The 15,692-nt window shown below is 48.6% G+C and overlaps 1 protein-coding gene across 3 annotated transcripts in view; it reads right to left on the reverse strand.

Annotated features, from left to right (window-relative positions):
* Window positions 1-6,505, reverse strand: part of RGS10 (regulator of G protein signaling 10) — a 39,801-nt gene extending 33,296 nt beyond the window's left edge. Inside the window, exon 1 of one of the 3 annotated variants that reach the window (XM_025994309.2) lies at window positions 6,369-6,505. In XM_025994309.2, coding sequence (XP_025850094.1) covers window positions 6,369-6,450 — 82 coding nt within the window. In that variant the 5' untranslated portion in view covers window positions 6,451-6,505. Of the gene's footprint in view, window positions 1-294; window positions 476-5,561; window positions 5,716-6,368 lie in introns of those variants that run through there. The other 2 variants (XM_072740223.1, XM_025994317.2) reach the window with 2 other exon arrangements.
* Window positions 6,506-15,692: the final 9,187 nt, after the last annotated feature.

Consider the following 15,692-nt stretch of genomic DNA (forward strand, 5'->3'; position numbering starts at 1 on the left):
TAAGAAGAACGAAAAAGTATTAAGATAATCATAATAATAGCAAGCATCAAAGACCAGAGAAGGAGAGCAGACTGCAAACAGGATTGGCTGGGCTCAGAAAAGGCATCTTGGCATAATTTTGCACGTGAAGCCCAGACCTCAGGGGCCAAGTGCTCAGGCGGTGTCTGCAAAGGTCGCCTCTGCACCTGCGTCTGCCCTCCACAGTCCCCCCCGGGCCCCTGCCCTGCCCCGCCGTCACCCGGGCAGTGGGCGAGCTGAGGACATCTGCCGACGGGGGTGGGGGCCACTCCTTACGTTCCATGCTCTGGGGTCCACCCGAGGCGTCTCACGCAGCCCAGAAACCCACTGCCTTCTCAGAGACGCTTCGTGTCTCTGCCCGGGGGCTGCGGGGGCTCCTGAGCACCCTTGGGTCCGGAGGAAAAACAAGACTCCATCCACATCCTCTTTTGAGTGGACTAAACAACAGATGGCCACTGGTTTCCAGTTTCTACCAGAGGGAAGGAAATCAGAACGCCAGACTGTTGTTTGTAGCCTCCCTAGAATCTCTACTTTCTAGGCAAAGGCCCAGAAAAAATAAAATTACCCAGGAGCCCTATCCTGGGGGTGCAAAGGAAGACCCCGGCCTTCACGTTTCCTTCACATCCCAGAAGCCCTGTGCTGCCCCCAGGGCCTGACACTCATGCACAAATGTGTCCTGGCTCCACCGGGGCCCACCCGCCCGGCGAGGAGGAGGGAGGCTGAGCATTTCTCGAGTAGGAGCTGTGCCTTCCCCAGGGTCGGCTGTGTCTGGCACTCCTGTTCGTGTTTACCCTGATGGACGTTTTCTGATAGATTGGGGGCGAGGCAGGGGAGCAGGACAGCCGTAAAAATAGCTGCCTGGCTGAGCCCTTGCTATAGATCCCGCCTCCACCTCACAGCAGCCCTTGGAGGTGCGGGCTCCTCGGTGGCCCGGTTTACAGAAGAGGAAACTGAGGCACGGGGAGGTTCAGTAATGTGCTCCAAGCAAAGAAGAGGATGAGGTGGGACCCAACCACCCTAAGCCGTCTGGCCGCAGAGCCTGGAAAGGGAAGGGCAGTGACAGATGCAAGAAGTCAAAGGCGGGGCCCTTTTTCTCACGGAACTTAAAATTAATTGAGAAGATGAGACCAGGAGTTCCCAGCTGGCTGCCTGCCCACAATGCCACAGGCTGGCATGAAGTTATCTTCACTGGTTCATGAACAAATGCGAATAAGGATAAGGAGACATTTACCATGTAAGCTGTCTTGACATGGTCAAGACAGCCTCGGGTTGTTTTTAGGAAAGAGATCATTGTATTAATTTACATGGTACCAAAATCAAGAGACACAGGGGGAGTACAGGGGAGCAGGGCTTCCTGGCCTGTCCCTCAGCCAGCCACTGCCTCTCCCTGGACACAGCAACCCCTAGCAGATTCCTGTGGATCAGGACGTTTCTGACATGAGAAACTATCTGGGGTGTTCAGGGATGGTGATGATGGCATGTTTTCAATGTCCTGACTGGAGAAAGGAAGAAAGGGGAGAAAAGGAAGAAGGGGGTGGGAGGACAGGAAGGAGAAAAGTGGTCAGCTCCATGTTCGTATTTATATATATACATATATATATATTTTTTTTAACTCTAAATATAACTTAACACGATGACTAAATGGATACTGCGTGAACTCAGGCAGGTGGCTCAGGACTTGGGTCAGACATTTGCGTTCTCTGGTCTGTCCCGTGGGAAATGGGTGGCTCTGCCCGTTGGTGGCCTCCGCAGCTGCCCAGGGACAGACAAAGTGGGCAGGCTGCGTCTCAGGGGCAGGGAGGCCGGGAGAGCGGGCCTGCGGGAACAGGGAGACCCGGCTCTGGGAGAGGGCTCAGGAGAGAGGACACTGTGCAGGAACAAAAGGGGCAGAAGTGGGAACCCGCAGCCACCCACGGGCGGAGTGAGAGCCCGGGAGCAGGCCGGGGAGAGATGAGGGGTCCCCGCGCGCTGCGCAGACGCAGAGGGGGCGGCACGGCTGACCTGCAGGCGCCTGGCAAGGCCCTGGAAGGATTCGAAGTGGCCTAGAAGGGGCATGAGGCCCCAGAAGTCTGCATGGAGACGTGTCCTCCCCCACCCCCCCACCCCCGGCAGTGGATGCCTCCTGACGGCTCTTATCGAGGAACTGCTGCTGCGGCCTGCCCAGGCCCCCCCTGCCCCCGCCGCCCCTCTCGGGGCTGCTGCCGTGGAGAGCTATCTGGGGGAAGCAGAAGACAACCAGGGAGAGTAAATTTAGTACAATTTAAACAGCAACTTTCCGAGCCCAGCGGCCCCCGGGGTGGAGGGGATTACTCCATCGAGGTAGGAGATGTGCCTCGGTTCTCCCAGGAAGCCCCAGGAAATGGCCCACCAGGAACCTGCTGGGGTCCCCCCAACTTCTAACAGTGAGGAAAGGAGACATCAGTCACATAGAGTCGATGAGGAGAAAGAAAGCTCCAGCAGCACCTGACACCTGCCAGCCTCCAGGCCGCTCTGGGTGGCACTGAGAGCTGACACCACCGATCCAGCCGGCTCACGGCCCCTATAAGACAACACCCCTCGGACCGCCCAGCCCCTCTGTCCCTGAACTGCTCTCCCTGAACCCACTGGCCTGAGCCAGTGATGATCTGCAGGGCAAGTTTCCCCAGAGGCCAAGACTGCTCTGCTGCTGGGTTTGTTAAAACAAAGACGTTAAGTTGCTATGTTGACTGTCATCTTTAAATAAAAACTTAAGCCCAGTAATAAATCTGAAACTGGTCCCAAGGGTTTAATGGGATAATGGACAACAGGCCTCGGGGGAGGGCCGAGGCCTGCCTGCAGGGTGGGGATTCCCTCGACGGGTCACCCCTCAGTCCATTCGCAGAGGGGAGGCTGTGGCTTTGGCTTTGCTTTCCAAGTGAGCAGCATCACAACTGCCACCAACAGTGTGAGTCGTGGTGGGGGGCAAGAGGGTGGCCAGATTCCTTCAAGGGGTCCTCACACTTCAGTGGCCTAAGAATCAACTAGGGCGCTTATTGAAAATTCAGCCTACTCTCCCTGCCACCTTGAGTCCCCAAGACTGAATCTGTGGGTCCAGGTTATGGCCTGGAAAGCTGCATTTTATCAACCTCCTTCCCACCCTCAGTTTGTTCACGAACACACTTTGGGAAATCTAAAAAAGGAAAATAAGGAAATCACACTTTGAACCTTGCAATTAGGGGTTAGAGACTCCAAACTCTGAGCTTGAAGACGTTGTCTCCAATAGGTTTTGCTGAAAAGCAGGAAAAGTCTACGGTAGAAGGTTCTGGGAGGCAGGACAGCAGCCAGGTCCATATCAGGGGCCTCCAGGGGGTGGATCCAGCACTTGTGGGGCTGGAAGCTTATACAATTTGGAGAGCCAGTTTAGGAAAAAAAAAAAATCAAAACTACCAAATAAAAATGTACAGGGTCCCGTGGATCGCTTGGCTGGCTTCCCAGCATCTCTGCCTAGGGTCCCATATTCCCTTTCTCACTTGACTCCTTTTCTCAGTGCTGGATGGTGATGCCCAAATGTCTGGGCCTCATTTGCCTTTCCCATCAGTGGGGCACACTTTAAGCCTAAAAATCCCAAGGAGATTGGGCTCTTGGAGGCCAGGCCCCCAATACCAATCCATGATGCTTAGCTACCAATCTTTCTATCTGTGACCTCATCCCATGTCGTAAGGCTGAAAAGTAGATGCCCTGAAAGAGGTATACTCCACCGATGTCCCTACAAAGTGCCCCAATCTTTCTGGGGGTACAATCCTCACACATGGAACACTCTTCAAAACCAGTATGCCTGAAAATGACACAAAGCAACGAATAACCAGGCAGGGATGTTCAGAGCAGCTCTGTTTATAATATAAAAGGGGGAAACTAACCATTCTTAGTCATTTATTATGTGCACTAAGGACTTCATATGTTCTGGTGTGTTTAATCCCAGGACTCTATGAAACCCACTTTACAGAGGGGAAAACAGATGCAGGGGTGTGCTAGTAAACCAGCTATCCTAGGGGAAAAAAAAAAAAAAAGCTTGCTTTTTAGCATTTGCCCATTTCCATGGTGAAACGTAGTAATCAGTTCTCAGATTTCCTGGTAATTTGGCAATTGGCTCAGAGGTCAAGTGGTCACTGAATGATAGCCAGGATGGGAGCCAGGAATTGAACTCTAGGGTCCAGGTTCTGACTACCCTCCTGTGAGTGAATACCCACCGACATGGAACACCTAAAATGAACACCCTCCCACAAAGGAATCCTTTAACCCACAGACAACACAGCAAGATTTACGAGCCCGCTGCCACAAATATAAGCTCTTTCCACTAACCCTATGAAATCCGCCTTTATTAGAGGTGTCCTGAATATTAAATGCGAAGATTTGCCTACGTTGCTGGGTGGGAAACCAGGTCCATTCCAGTGCTCACAGAGGGACAGCTGTTTGGTTCCCATTTTGCAGATCTTTATCTGCACAGGTACAAAGTTTCAACAGCAGCGGAGGTGGGATTTTTTTGTCCCAGCGGGTCTGGTTCCAGTCTATCCTCTCAACTGCAACGTCTCTCATAAAATACGATATTCAGTGAAAACAGGACACGGACCAATGTGTCCAGAGTCTTAGCACTAGAAAGAAGCGACTCTTGGAGTGGGAAGGGGCAGAAAAGCCTCTGACCTCCAGAGTTGGGCAAACTTGGGTTTCCAGGATTCTCCATCACCCAGTTAAGTGTGACTTGGGCCGAGTCACCTAATAGCTCCTGGCTTCCGTTCCCTCTTGTGCAAAGTGGCCTTGCCTGTCCCTATCTCACAGGGTCGCCCCTCAGGGTGCAGACAAGACACAAAACTTGGGGAGCAGAGACCCGGGCCCACAGTAGGGGCTCGCAGGAGCGCAGCTATAACTGGGAACGAAAGGGGCACGACGGCTGGCGTCGGAGCCACGGGCTCACCGTCACCGAGGATTCTTTGTCTTATCAAATGGGCTCCGAAGTGAGGCTCCGGCTGGCCCAGTGTGGCAGCCCGGCGAGGCGGGGGTAGTGTCAGCGCGCCCCGGGCGCCGGGGAGATGCGCCGGCCCCACCCCGGTGTTCGCCGGGGGCCCCGCCCGCCCCCGCCCGCCCCCGCCCGCCCCGGGCCCCGCCGAGCATCTCCCGAGCATCACCCGCGGGGGGCGGCGAGCTCCAGACGGGGCGGGCCCCGCGCCACGTTCCGCTTTCGGGTCCGGAGCGCGCGCTCCCTCCGAAGTTTGGGGGCGCGTGGGATCCCCTGTCCCTCCGGACCATCACTCAAAAGAAAACCGCCGTTGTTCCCCCTTTTGCCCAAACTTCCTCCCCGGGGCGCCGTTCGGGGCCCTGCCCCGCCGCGGCCACGACCGCAGGGGCTCCGGGGGGGACGGCGCGGGCGGGCGGCGGAGGCGGCGCGCTCGGGGGCGCTCGGGGGCGCTCGGGGGGCGCGGGCACAGGGGCGGGCACAGGGGCGGGGGTGCCCGGGGCCCGGCGGGCAGCGGCGGCCGAGGCGGCAGCTCCGGGCGCCCCGACCCGCAGCCCCGGGCCCGGGGGCCGCTTACCTGACGGCGGCCGCTTCCTGCTGAGCCGGCTCACGGCGCGGTTGAACATCGCCGCGGTGGCCCCGGGAGGAAGGAGGAGCGGCCGGGCGGCGCGGCGGCTGAGCCCGAGGACCGGGGCAGGAGGAGGAGGAGGAGGAGGAGGAGGAGAGGAGGAGGAGGAGGAGGAGGAGGAGGAGGAGGAGGAGGAGGAGGAGCCTGCTCAGCGCCGCCCGCCCCGCCCCGCCCCGCCCCGCCCCGCCCCGCCGCGTGGCGCGCTCCGTGCGCCCTGCCCGCCCTGCCCGCCCTGCCCGCCCTGCCCGCGCGGGGGCCCCGCTGTCCAGCCCCGGGGGCGCGGGAGGCCGCGGGTGACCCGACGCCGAGGCCCGGAGGGAGAGCCCGGCCCGGGCCCCCGCCGCTCCGCCGTGTCCCTGCAGCCCGCGGCCCCGTGCGCCTCGGCGGCGCGGCGGGCAGGGGCGCCCCCTCCGCACGGGCCCGGGAGCCGCGGCCTGGCGGGTCTGCGAGCCCGGGCTCCCCGCGGGCCGGGCACTCCCTCGGGGCGCGGGCCCCGCCTTGGCTCCTCGCCGCGAGCTCCGGGGTCCCCGGGCCGCTGCGCGCGGGGGGCACCTGCGGGGGGCACCTGCGGGGGCCCGGAGGCTCCGGGGCGGGCCTCGGCGGAGGCTCCGACGCCCTGGACGCCCCTGCCCCGCACCGCCGCCGGCCGGGGACACTTCTCCGACTTCGGGGACACGTGGTGCGGCTTCCGGCGGCGCTTTCCGCTCGGGTCCGCTGGGCGCTCCCTCCGCTTCCCACCGCGCCGCCGCCGGTCACCTGCGCAGCGCGGCGCGCCCCGCTCCATCCATTGTCTCGTTTCCGTGCAAAACAGCCCCGAAGGGGGTGTCATTAGCCTCATTTTCTTGAGCGTTCGGTTCCCGAAGAATTGTCTTTCTGGCGAGTCTTATTTTTCTCCTTGTGTATCTGGCTTTGTCTCCAAATTGGTCTTTATTTTTAGCTGTGCTAATTGCTATTTTTCTAAACCGCTCCCCAGTCGTCGGGCCCTGCCACCCATCGTTTTGCAGTGTTTTCACTAGCTGGCACTTTCTTTTATATCATCTATTCTGAGCTGCCCGTTCTGCTCATTTTTCCTCCCTCCTTCTACCCACCCGCTCAGTCCCAATTCCAGCCCATCTTCTGGCCTTCTACTGTTGCTTCTCATTTCTGTCCTTTTGGCCCCTCAAAGCCACTTTTCTCAAAGTATTTCTAAGCACCCCCTCTCCTCTCTTGCCAGAAGAGGATTTTCTGGCTCCTGAAGATGACCATGGGGATTGTGAGGATGGTCACTACAGTGACCAGGAATAAGCTTAGAGCCCGGGAGAAAACCTCGATTTAAAACAACAACAACAAAAAATAAATAAATAAAAAATAAAATAAAATAAACAACAACAACAAAAAACCCTCTTCCTCCTATCCTTAGCCTGCTTTGGGGGTGGGCTCCCCACCTGCTTCCACACCCTTGTAACATACTGCAACCACAGGCAGCGGCCTCATCAGTTGCCTAAGAGCAGGGCTTTGAAAATCCCAGAGTCCTGGATCCGAATGAAGTGGCTACAGTCTCAAAGCAATGCCAAGGGTATCTGTGCAGCGCACCTCCCCAGAAAACCACTCTGGAGACCAAATTACAGGTAAAATTACAGGTAATCCTAACACAGGAAATAAGGAGCCGGGCACAATGGGTAAGCATCAGGCATAGCTAAATATGCCAGTTGCCAGGTCCAGCCCCACAGTGTCCTGAAATGCCCGCTGTGGCCTAAGACATACCCATGAATGCCTTCTGAGCTAAGAAGGCAGCTAGGCCTTTCTGATGTAAGGGGAAGACCGCCCAGCTTCAAACCACTTTCACTGCACTGTTAGCAAATCAGATGGTGAGTTCAAAAATAAAGACCATGGTCAAGGTTTAATGTACAGTTTAAAATTTCTGTTTTGGGACATGAAGAGTCTGTCTTAGTGAAGTTGCTTTAAATATCTGTTTTAAGTGTCTCAAGATCCAGAAGCCAGTTATCAACATGCACTGTATAAAAGACCAAATAGACAAGTATAGAGCTTCACGATTCCTGAAGCTTGCCAAAAGAAAACACACACACACACACACACACACACACGATTAAGTTCTCCCTGCAGTTTGCATGTGGGCTGACAGTGCCCACCATCCAGAGAGCATCACTCACTTTCTGTAGCTCATCTCAAGCCTTCTCAAATGATGATAACCAATGTGGATAGGAAGAAGCAGTTTGACCTCTTTCTACCCCTGCTGGTCTCATCCTTGGTTGAACAATTTTCATTCAGCCAGGCAAGGAGAAAGAGAGCCCAGGATTGTCAGAGTGATCATTGACTTCGGAGTTCAGTATTTTTTTGTTCTACTCAGAAACTTTAAAAAATTAGTAAGCTGTGAATATATTATAGAGTTTCTTATGTTTTAGGGTCTCTCCTAAAGAGTACTCTGGGCCAGTTGAGGCAGGTGAGGTGTCTAGTAAGATTTATAAGTAAGTGCCTGCCTTGGAGTCAAGACCTAGGTACCAGTCCTGGGCATATAGCAGCCCAGCTAAGTGTCTTCAAACACACCGTCGTGGGATTGGACGGGGAAAGGATGCCACTTCCATCCTAAGGGTGTGGCGTTCCCCAGCAATAAACAAGAAAGCCACTGGGCACAGTACCCGGCACATATAGAAACACAAAATATACTGGAACCTGAATTACTCTTGCTCCCCCTTCCACTGCTGCTTTAGTGTAAAGTTTAGCCTATATGCAGTGAGAAGCAGCTTTTTAAAAAAGATTTTATTTATTTGTTTATTTATTTATGAGAGACATAGAGAGAGGCAGAGACATAGGCAGAGGGAGAAGCAGGCTCCCCATAGGGAGCCCAGTGCAGGACTTGATCCCTGTACCAAGGATCACGCCCTGAGCCCAAGACAGACGCTCCACCACTGAGCCACCCAGGTATCCTGAGAAGTGGCATTTTAAAAGAAAAAAGGGAGAATGGGAAGGGTTAGTAACAGTGATGCGATTGATACAGAGAAAGGAAGAAAGTAAATTGTTACGACCTCTCTGGAAGGCAAGAGAGGCAGATGTGTTAAGATGCATATTTGGCAACATACATAAAAGCTTTCAAAATGTTTATACCCACTGGACCAGTGAATAATTCTACAGCTGGTAATTTATGTGGAAGAAAGACTGAGGGGCAAAGATTTCTATGTACAGTTGAACATCCTAACTCCTCTTTCATCAGTGCTGTTTATAGTTGCTATAAACACTCATTAATGGAGTGACTAAGTGACAGTATATTCCTATGATGAGATACTTAACAGTTGTAAGAACTGCTTTTTTCATTGAAAAAAATCAGGATACAGATATAGAGAAGTTTTTCAGTGGGGAAGGAGAGGAAATATAGTCTATTTTTATATATAGAAAACTTGCAGAGAACTACACCAAAATGTTACTAGCATTTATCTAGAGATGGGATAAGGGGTGTTTTTAATTTTCATTATTACATTTTCCAGTTTTGCAAAGTTTCTGTGGTGTATATACTCTTAAATCAGGAAGAAAAATCAGTAGTTGGAAACTGGTCAAAAATCTCTTCAGGGCTTAACCTACCAATATTTAAACCCACATTTTTACAACATGAGTCTTTAGACTCTCCATTTCCCATGGATGGAGCAAGCAGACACCAATGGCCTTTCCCATCTTTGATCTCCCTTGCATTTCAAGTGACACATTCATGGCATCCCACAGCCGGAGGGATCCTTGAAGGTCAGCTATTACCCTGCAGATCAGGAAACTGAGGTCCAGAAAGCTTTAGAGAGGATGTGTTCCTAGGTCTCCTGAGAGATTTGAGCCCATTCTTCCCCGCCCCACTCTCCTAGTTTTCCTTCTTCCCGGTTTGCTGCTCCTGCCGCTGCCACCTTCTTCGTAAAAGTGGGCACTGCATGCCTGGTCTTTGGAGCTCTTCTCTTACATACTTAGTTCACTGACTATCTCATCAAGTCTCATGGCTTTTAATACCATTTTTTAAAAAAAATACACTTTTTAAAAAGCACTTTTAAGTTTATAGCAAAATTGAACAGAATGTACAGAAGAGTTCCCAATATACATCTTGCCCCCCAACATGCACAACCCCCTCATGAGAACCTCCCCAAGAGTGGTACATTTGTTACAACTGATGAACCCACATGATGCATCATAGTCACCTAAGTCCATATGAAATCCCATTTTTATAGCACAGAACTCCCACACTTCTCTTTCCAGCCTGGGCTTGCCTGCTTGACATCTTCTCTTGGATGCCTAATGAGACCTCTCAAATGGAGTGTGTCCAGAATGGATCCTCCCCTTCTGGCCCATACCTGCTCCACCTACAGGCTTCTCATCTCAATTAAGGGCAACTCCACCCTTCTAGTTGCTCAGACCAATTATCTGGGAGTCATTTCTGATCATTCTTTTTCTCACACCTCACGTCTAATCCATCAAGTCATCCTGTAGGTTCTACCTTCCAAATAAACCCAGAAGTCCATGCTTTCACCATTTCCATCTCCACTATAAGCACCTTGTCCGAGGTGCCACTCACTGCCTGGACTAGAGCAGCAGCTTCCTATGGGCCTCCCTGCCTCCGCCTCACTCTGGTCTGTTATATACCCAGTACCCAGAGGTATCAGTGAAACAAGGGAAGTCTCACCATATCAACCCTCTGCTTAAACTGCACTGGGGAGAAAGCCCAAGACCTTATCAAGGCTAACAAGGCCCCGCATGACCAAGACCTCCATTCCCCTCTGACTTCCTTTTCAGGTCTTCCAACTCAGGTCAGGCAACTTTTCAGTTGCCTCCCAACTCATCTGCTCCCACTAAACCTCCTCATCCTTCCAATGCTTCCACATATTCCTACCTCATGATCTTTGCACTGGCTATTCCCTCTGAAACACACCGCCCTGGGTGTGTGCATGGCACACTCCCTCACTTGCTTCAGATCTTTATCCAGATGTTATCTTATCTGTGTTTAAAATGGCAACCCCACCTCCTGTTCTTCCACGCCCCCTTTCTTGCACCCCCGCCATGGGTTTCTTCCTTTTTTTTTTTTTTTTTTATTTATTCATGAGAGACACACAGAGACAGGCAGAGACATAGACAGAGGGAGAAGCAGGTTCCTGCAGGGAGCCTGATGCAGGACTCAATCCCTAGACCCTGAGATCATGACCTGAGCCAAAGGCAGACACTCAGCCACTGAGCCACCCAGGTGTCCCCCTGCCATGGGCTTCTGCATAGCATGTAGCACCTTCTGGCATACTTATTTTACTTGTTATGTTTACTCTGTTTCTCCCTACAGCCCCTACATTCACGATACCTTCCATTCCATAGTCCCAGCACCTAGAAGAGTGTCTGTCAGAGTAAGGACTCAATGAAATGCGTTGATGACGCAAGAGAATCCTTATCTCCTCTCTCCTCAAATCCCAATCAGTTGACAGAAAAGCTGTTAAAAACAAGGTATATTTTTATAGTAGGGTATAAACCCACCTGGACCAGGTATATGGGAAAGGAGGCAATAATAGGAGAGAGATTTCAAGAAATCTGAAAGCAGATGGAAATACAGAAACCGTTAACTCAGAAAGTCTACCTCATACATATCTACTCAAGATAAATGAAAACAAATGTCCACACTAAAATTTGTACAAGAACGTTCATAGCAAAATTGTCGATAATAGCCCTGAAGTGGAAACAACCCAAATGTGCATCAACTGACAAATGGATAAACAAACATGCTGTATCCTTACAATAGAATATTATTTGTCAACAAAAAGGAATTAAGTCCTGATGCATGCTACAACACAGATGAACCTTAAAAACATCATAGAATAGCATACATCATATAGTCCCATTTATATAAGGTCCAAAATAGACAAATTGGTAAGAGATAGAAAGTGGATTAGTGGTTACCCAAACCCAAAGCAAAGAGAGTGGTCAGGGACTGTTGACAATTATGAGCTTGTTTTGGGGGATGATGAAAAAGTCCTAAAATTAGATTATGGTGATGGTTGCACAACTCTGCAAATATACCAAAAATCATTTAATTCTATGTTCAAATAGTTGAATTCTATGGCATATAAATTATATCTCAACAAAATTGTCAAAAATTTTTTTTAATTTACAAAGATCAAAAACAGATCACATACAAAGGTTCAGAACCCAAACTGTCCTGTGTCTCTGCCTCTCTCTCTGTGTCTCTCATGAATGAATGAATAAAATCTTAAAAAAGAAAAAAGAAAAAAAAAAGAAACAGCAGCACTGTGTATTGTTCATGAGACATGGAGGTAAGTATCAGAAGAAACCGTTCAAGTTTTAAAAGAGTGGCCTCTGAATAGTAAACCTGGGAAAGGACAGTGAAGGGGACTGCTATTTTTCATTGGCTTTTAATACCATTTGACTTTTTAAGACTCTTACACATATACACTATTTTAGTGAAAATAAAAATCGGTTTTTAAAAATTTCAGCAACCACCACCTGCCTCATACATAAGGAAAGAGTTAAGACTTGGTGATAGCACTAATAACTGTAATAGCTACATTTCACTGAGCACATACTATATGCGCCATTCTAAATGCTGTTTGAAATATTCCTCATTTAACAGTCTGTTGGAGAGATGTCAATCCTAGACTGTCTCTAAGGATGGCTAGATCACCAACTAAAACTGTGGCTCTTCATGGATTAAAAAGCACATCCAAGCTTATTTTCATGCGATCTTCCCTAACACAGTGATATGGGAGTTTATAGATGTAGAAAACATCTCCAAGACCTCTGGGAGGACTGGAGAACTACTCGATGTCACAGGTACAGGTGAAAAAGGAGGGCTGGAGTTCAGGTCTCTTGGCTCCCAGTGTTCTTTCCACAACTGCCTCCCACCCAGGAAAAAATTATAAAAAAAAAAAAAATGCCTGTTGGGTGCTTGGGTGGCTCAGTTAGTTAAGCGTCTGCCTTCGGCTCAGGTTATGATCCCAGAGTCCTGGGATTGAGCCCTGCATCGTGCTCCCTGCTCAGCAGAGAATCTGCTTCTCCCTCTCCCTCTGCCTGCTACTCCCCCTGCTTGTTCTCTCTCTCTCTCTCTTTTTCTCTGTCAAATTAATTAAATAATTAAATCTTAAAAAAAAAAAAAAGAATCTCTGTTCCAGGTGTCTACTTTGTAACCCTGTACCCTGGTGTTATTTTTAAATGTTAAAGAATCTAAGATTCTTGGGGATCCCTGGGTGGCTCAGCAGTTTGGTGCCTGCCTTTGGCCCAGGGCACCATCCTGGAGTCCCAGGATTGAATCCTGCGTCGGGCTCTCTGCATGGAGCCTGCTTCTCCCTCTGCCTGTGTCTCTGCCTCTCTCTCTCTCTCTCTCTCATAAATAAATAAATCTTTTAAAAAAAAAGAATCTAAGATTCTTAACCTGGACCTTCCTTCAAATCCAGATTCAAAAATATCCTCTGAAAGGCAAACAAGAAAAACAACACAAAGCGCATGGGTACACATGCACACATACACACGTAAGGCGTGACTATAACGTGATACTATCTGGGGGTTCCTGAACAATTGCACTGCAACACACATCTCCCACCAAGTGTGGCCCATTCAGCGTGATCACGCAGACACCCTACTGAGGCACCTGGAGCCACCACTGCTGAGACCTTTTCAAAAACTTCTCCTTTGGAATGTCATATTCTCATAGGTATTTCTAATAGTGAACATTATCTTCTGGACCTAACTGGTTTTGGGAAACCACCAAAAAACTATTTGATGAAAATCAGCAGACTGAGGTGTGAGATGTGGCAGTGAGGAGCCAGCATGGGGATAGAAGGCACAGATGTGAAATCACTAGGTCAACTGACCCATGTGGCTTATAAACCAAGCTCAAAAGCGACTTCAAAGGAATCAGCATTTGGGAAGAGAGAATTCCAGCTGACTCCTTTTAAGGACAAATGTATGTTTCACATCTTGGATATATAGAATCTGGCATGGTTAAAAGAGATTCACTTTACAAAAGCAAAAAAGTTACATGACTAAAGTTTATCGCCATTATATAATAAACCCACAAATGTTCTTACTACTTAATAAAAACAATGGACACCTTGTGCCCAAGACAGAATTCAATAAAAAACATTTTTATAATCATTTTTTTTTTTACCCAGGCCTAATTGATATTAAAAAATGCAAAAGTTTTAATGATTTTTATTTTCCAGTTATTTATCTATGCTTCTATATTGATCTCGAAAACTCTTAAAATGCTTTTTAAAATCATAAAACCCCACCAAGATTCAGTTAGAAAGCAATCTTCAAAAGATAGATCATTAAACTGTTACCATGTATGATTTCCAAGTACCTTTTGACCAGCCATCCAATTTCACCTGAAAGCTAGTTTACACCTGCTTTACATGTAATTGTAGAAAATACATCAATAAGAAAGTTAGTAAACATATAAGAAACTCATCTGACAAAAACACGGGGACTGTAAATCATGCCTTTCTTGCTTAAATCTTAGCCAGATGGAAACTTTCCTGAATTACTACTTCTGCATACACACTGACCAAGTTCTCAGGAAATGTTGACCATGTTATGTTCTCAGTTTATCAGTGTCAGTTTATCAGTGTAACAGAACATTACATGTGAATTTTTGCACCCTAAAGAAAAAACTGAAATAATATACAACGCCGTATCTTAGATTTTGAATATACTTGGGGTAGAAAAATACACGTGTGTATATGTATAGGTATGTATACACATATGAACACAAATGTGCACATATATGTATGCATATGTATATATACATATTTAAATGAGTTTTAAGCTAGCTGAAAAGCAGTGAGGGTTGTCAGCACAGCAGCTAAATGTGTGTGTGTTTTTTTTTAAGTTTACTTATTTTTTTAGTAATCTCTACACCCAAAGTCAGGCTTGAACTCACCACCTTGAGATCAAGGGTTGCATGCTCTTCCAACTGAGCCAGTCAGGCAGCCCACAGCTAAATGCATTTTATTTTATTTTATTTTATTTTATTTTATTTATTTTATTTTATTTTATTTTATTTTAAAGATTTTATTTATTTATTCATGAGAGACACAGAGACAGGCAGAGACACAGGCAGAGGGAAAAGCAGGCTCCATGCAGGGAGCCTGATGCGGGACTCGATCCTAGGACTCCAGAATCACACCCTGGGCCGAAGGCAGATGCTTTAACCGCTGAGCCACCCAGAAACAATTTGTACAGCTTATGTCTCTCAAGAGTAATTATGTCTCAATTAATTCCACACAGAGATCTGGCCATCGTCAGATCCAGAGTTTAAGCCCAAAGATCTTTCCATAAGGAGTTACCTGGACAGTGAGGCAAATACCACAAATTTCTGGTTATTCGTATCATTAGATGATCTCTATTGATAAAGACAGGAGAACCCATTAACGGTACTTAGTTTTATGTGCTTCCAGTCATAAATACCAAAACACTTTCTTTAATAACTGTAAGTCCCACACATTTACATAATAGGCTATAAAGTGCCATTCTGGATAGAGGCCATATTTTGAAGGGATTTATAGATACAGGTAAAATTTGTTGCCAGGCACCATTTACAACCTCAAACAATCTTTCCCAGCTGAGGCCAAGTCTGTTCTCAGCCACCATTATCCTCAACCTTTTTTAGTCATGGTCACCAGAGAGTTTTTTTTCACCCTCAACATAAACAGCAGTAAATTCTCTGAGCGCAAACATACCATTCTTGACTTTATAGTCTAAATGGACACGGGGCAGCTGAGGCATAAAAAATGTTATCTGCTACATTTTGCAGGCATTTAGAACTTCCTCGTACTGGATCCACCTTCTTTCTTCAGGTCTAATATTTTTATGCCAGTAGATGAAAATCACTGTAAAACAATTTAAGTCAAAAGGCAATCCACCAATAACCTGGTGACTAGCTGAGATCTTAACTCTCCTAATGTCAAAGACTTAAATTCTTTCATATAAAATGGACATTTAATAAGGCAAAGATGTGGAAGTGTAGTGTTTCTCAAGAGGAAAAGTATCTAAGAACAGTCACCTAACAAAAGGGAAGCTGAGTACATTTGCACAGAGACCCAGATTTGGAGAGCAGTGGAT

Source organism: Vulpes vulpes, chromosome 15, assembly GCF_048418805.1.
Source record: "Vulpes vulpes isolate BD-2025 chromosome 15, VulVul3, whole genome shotgun sequence".
In the NCBI taxonomy this organism is placed as follows: Eukaryota; Metazoa; Chordata; class Mammalia; order Carnivora; family Canidae; genus Vulpes; species Vulpes vulpes.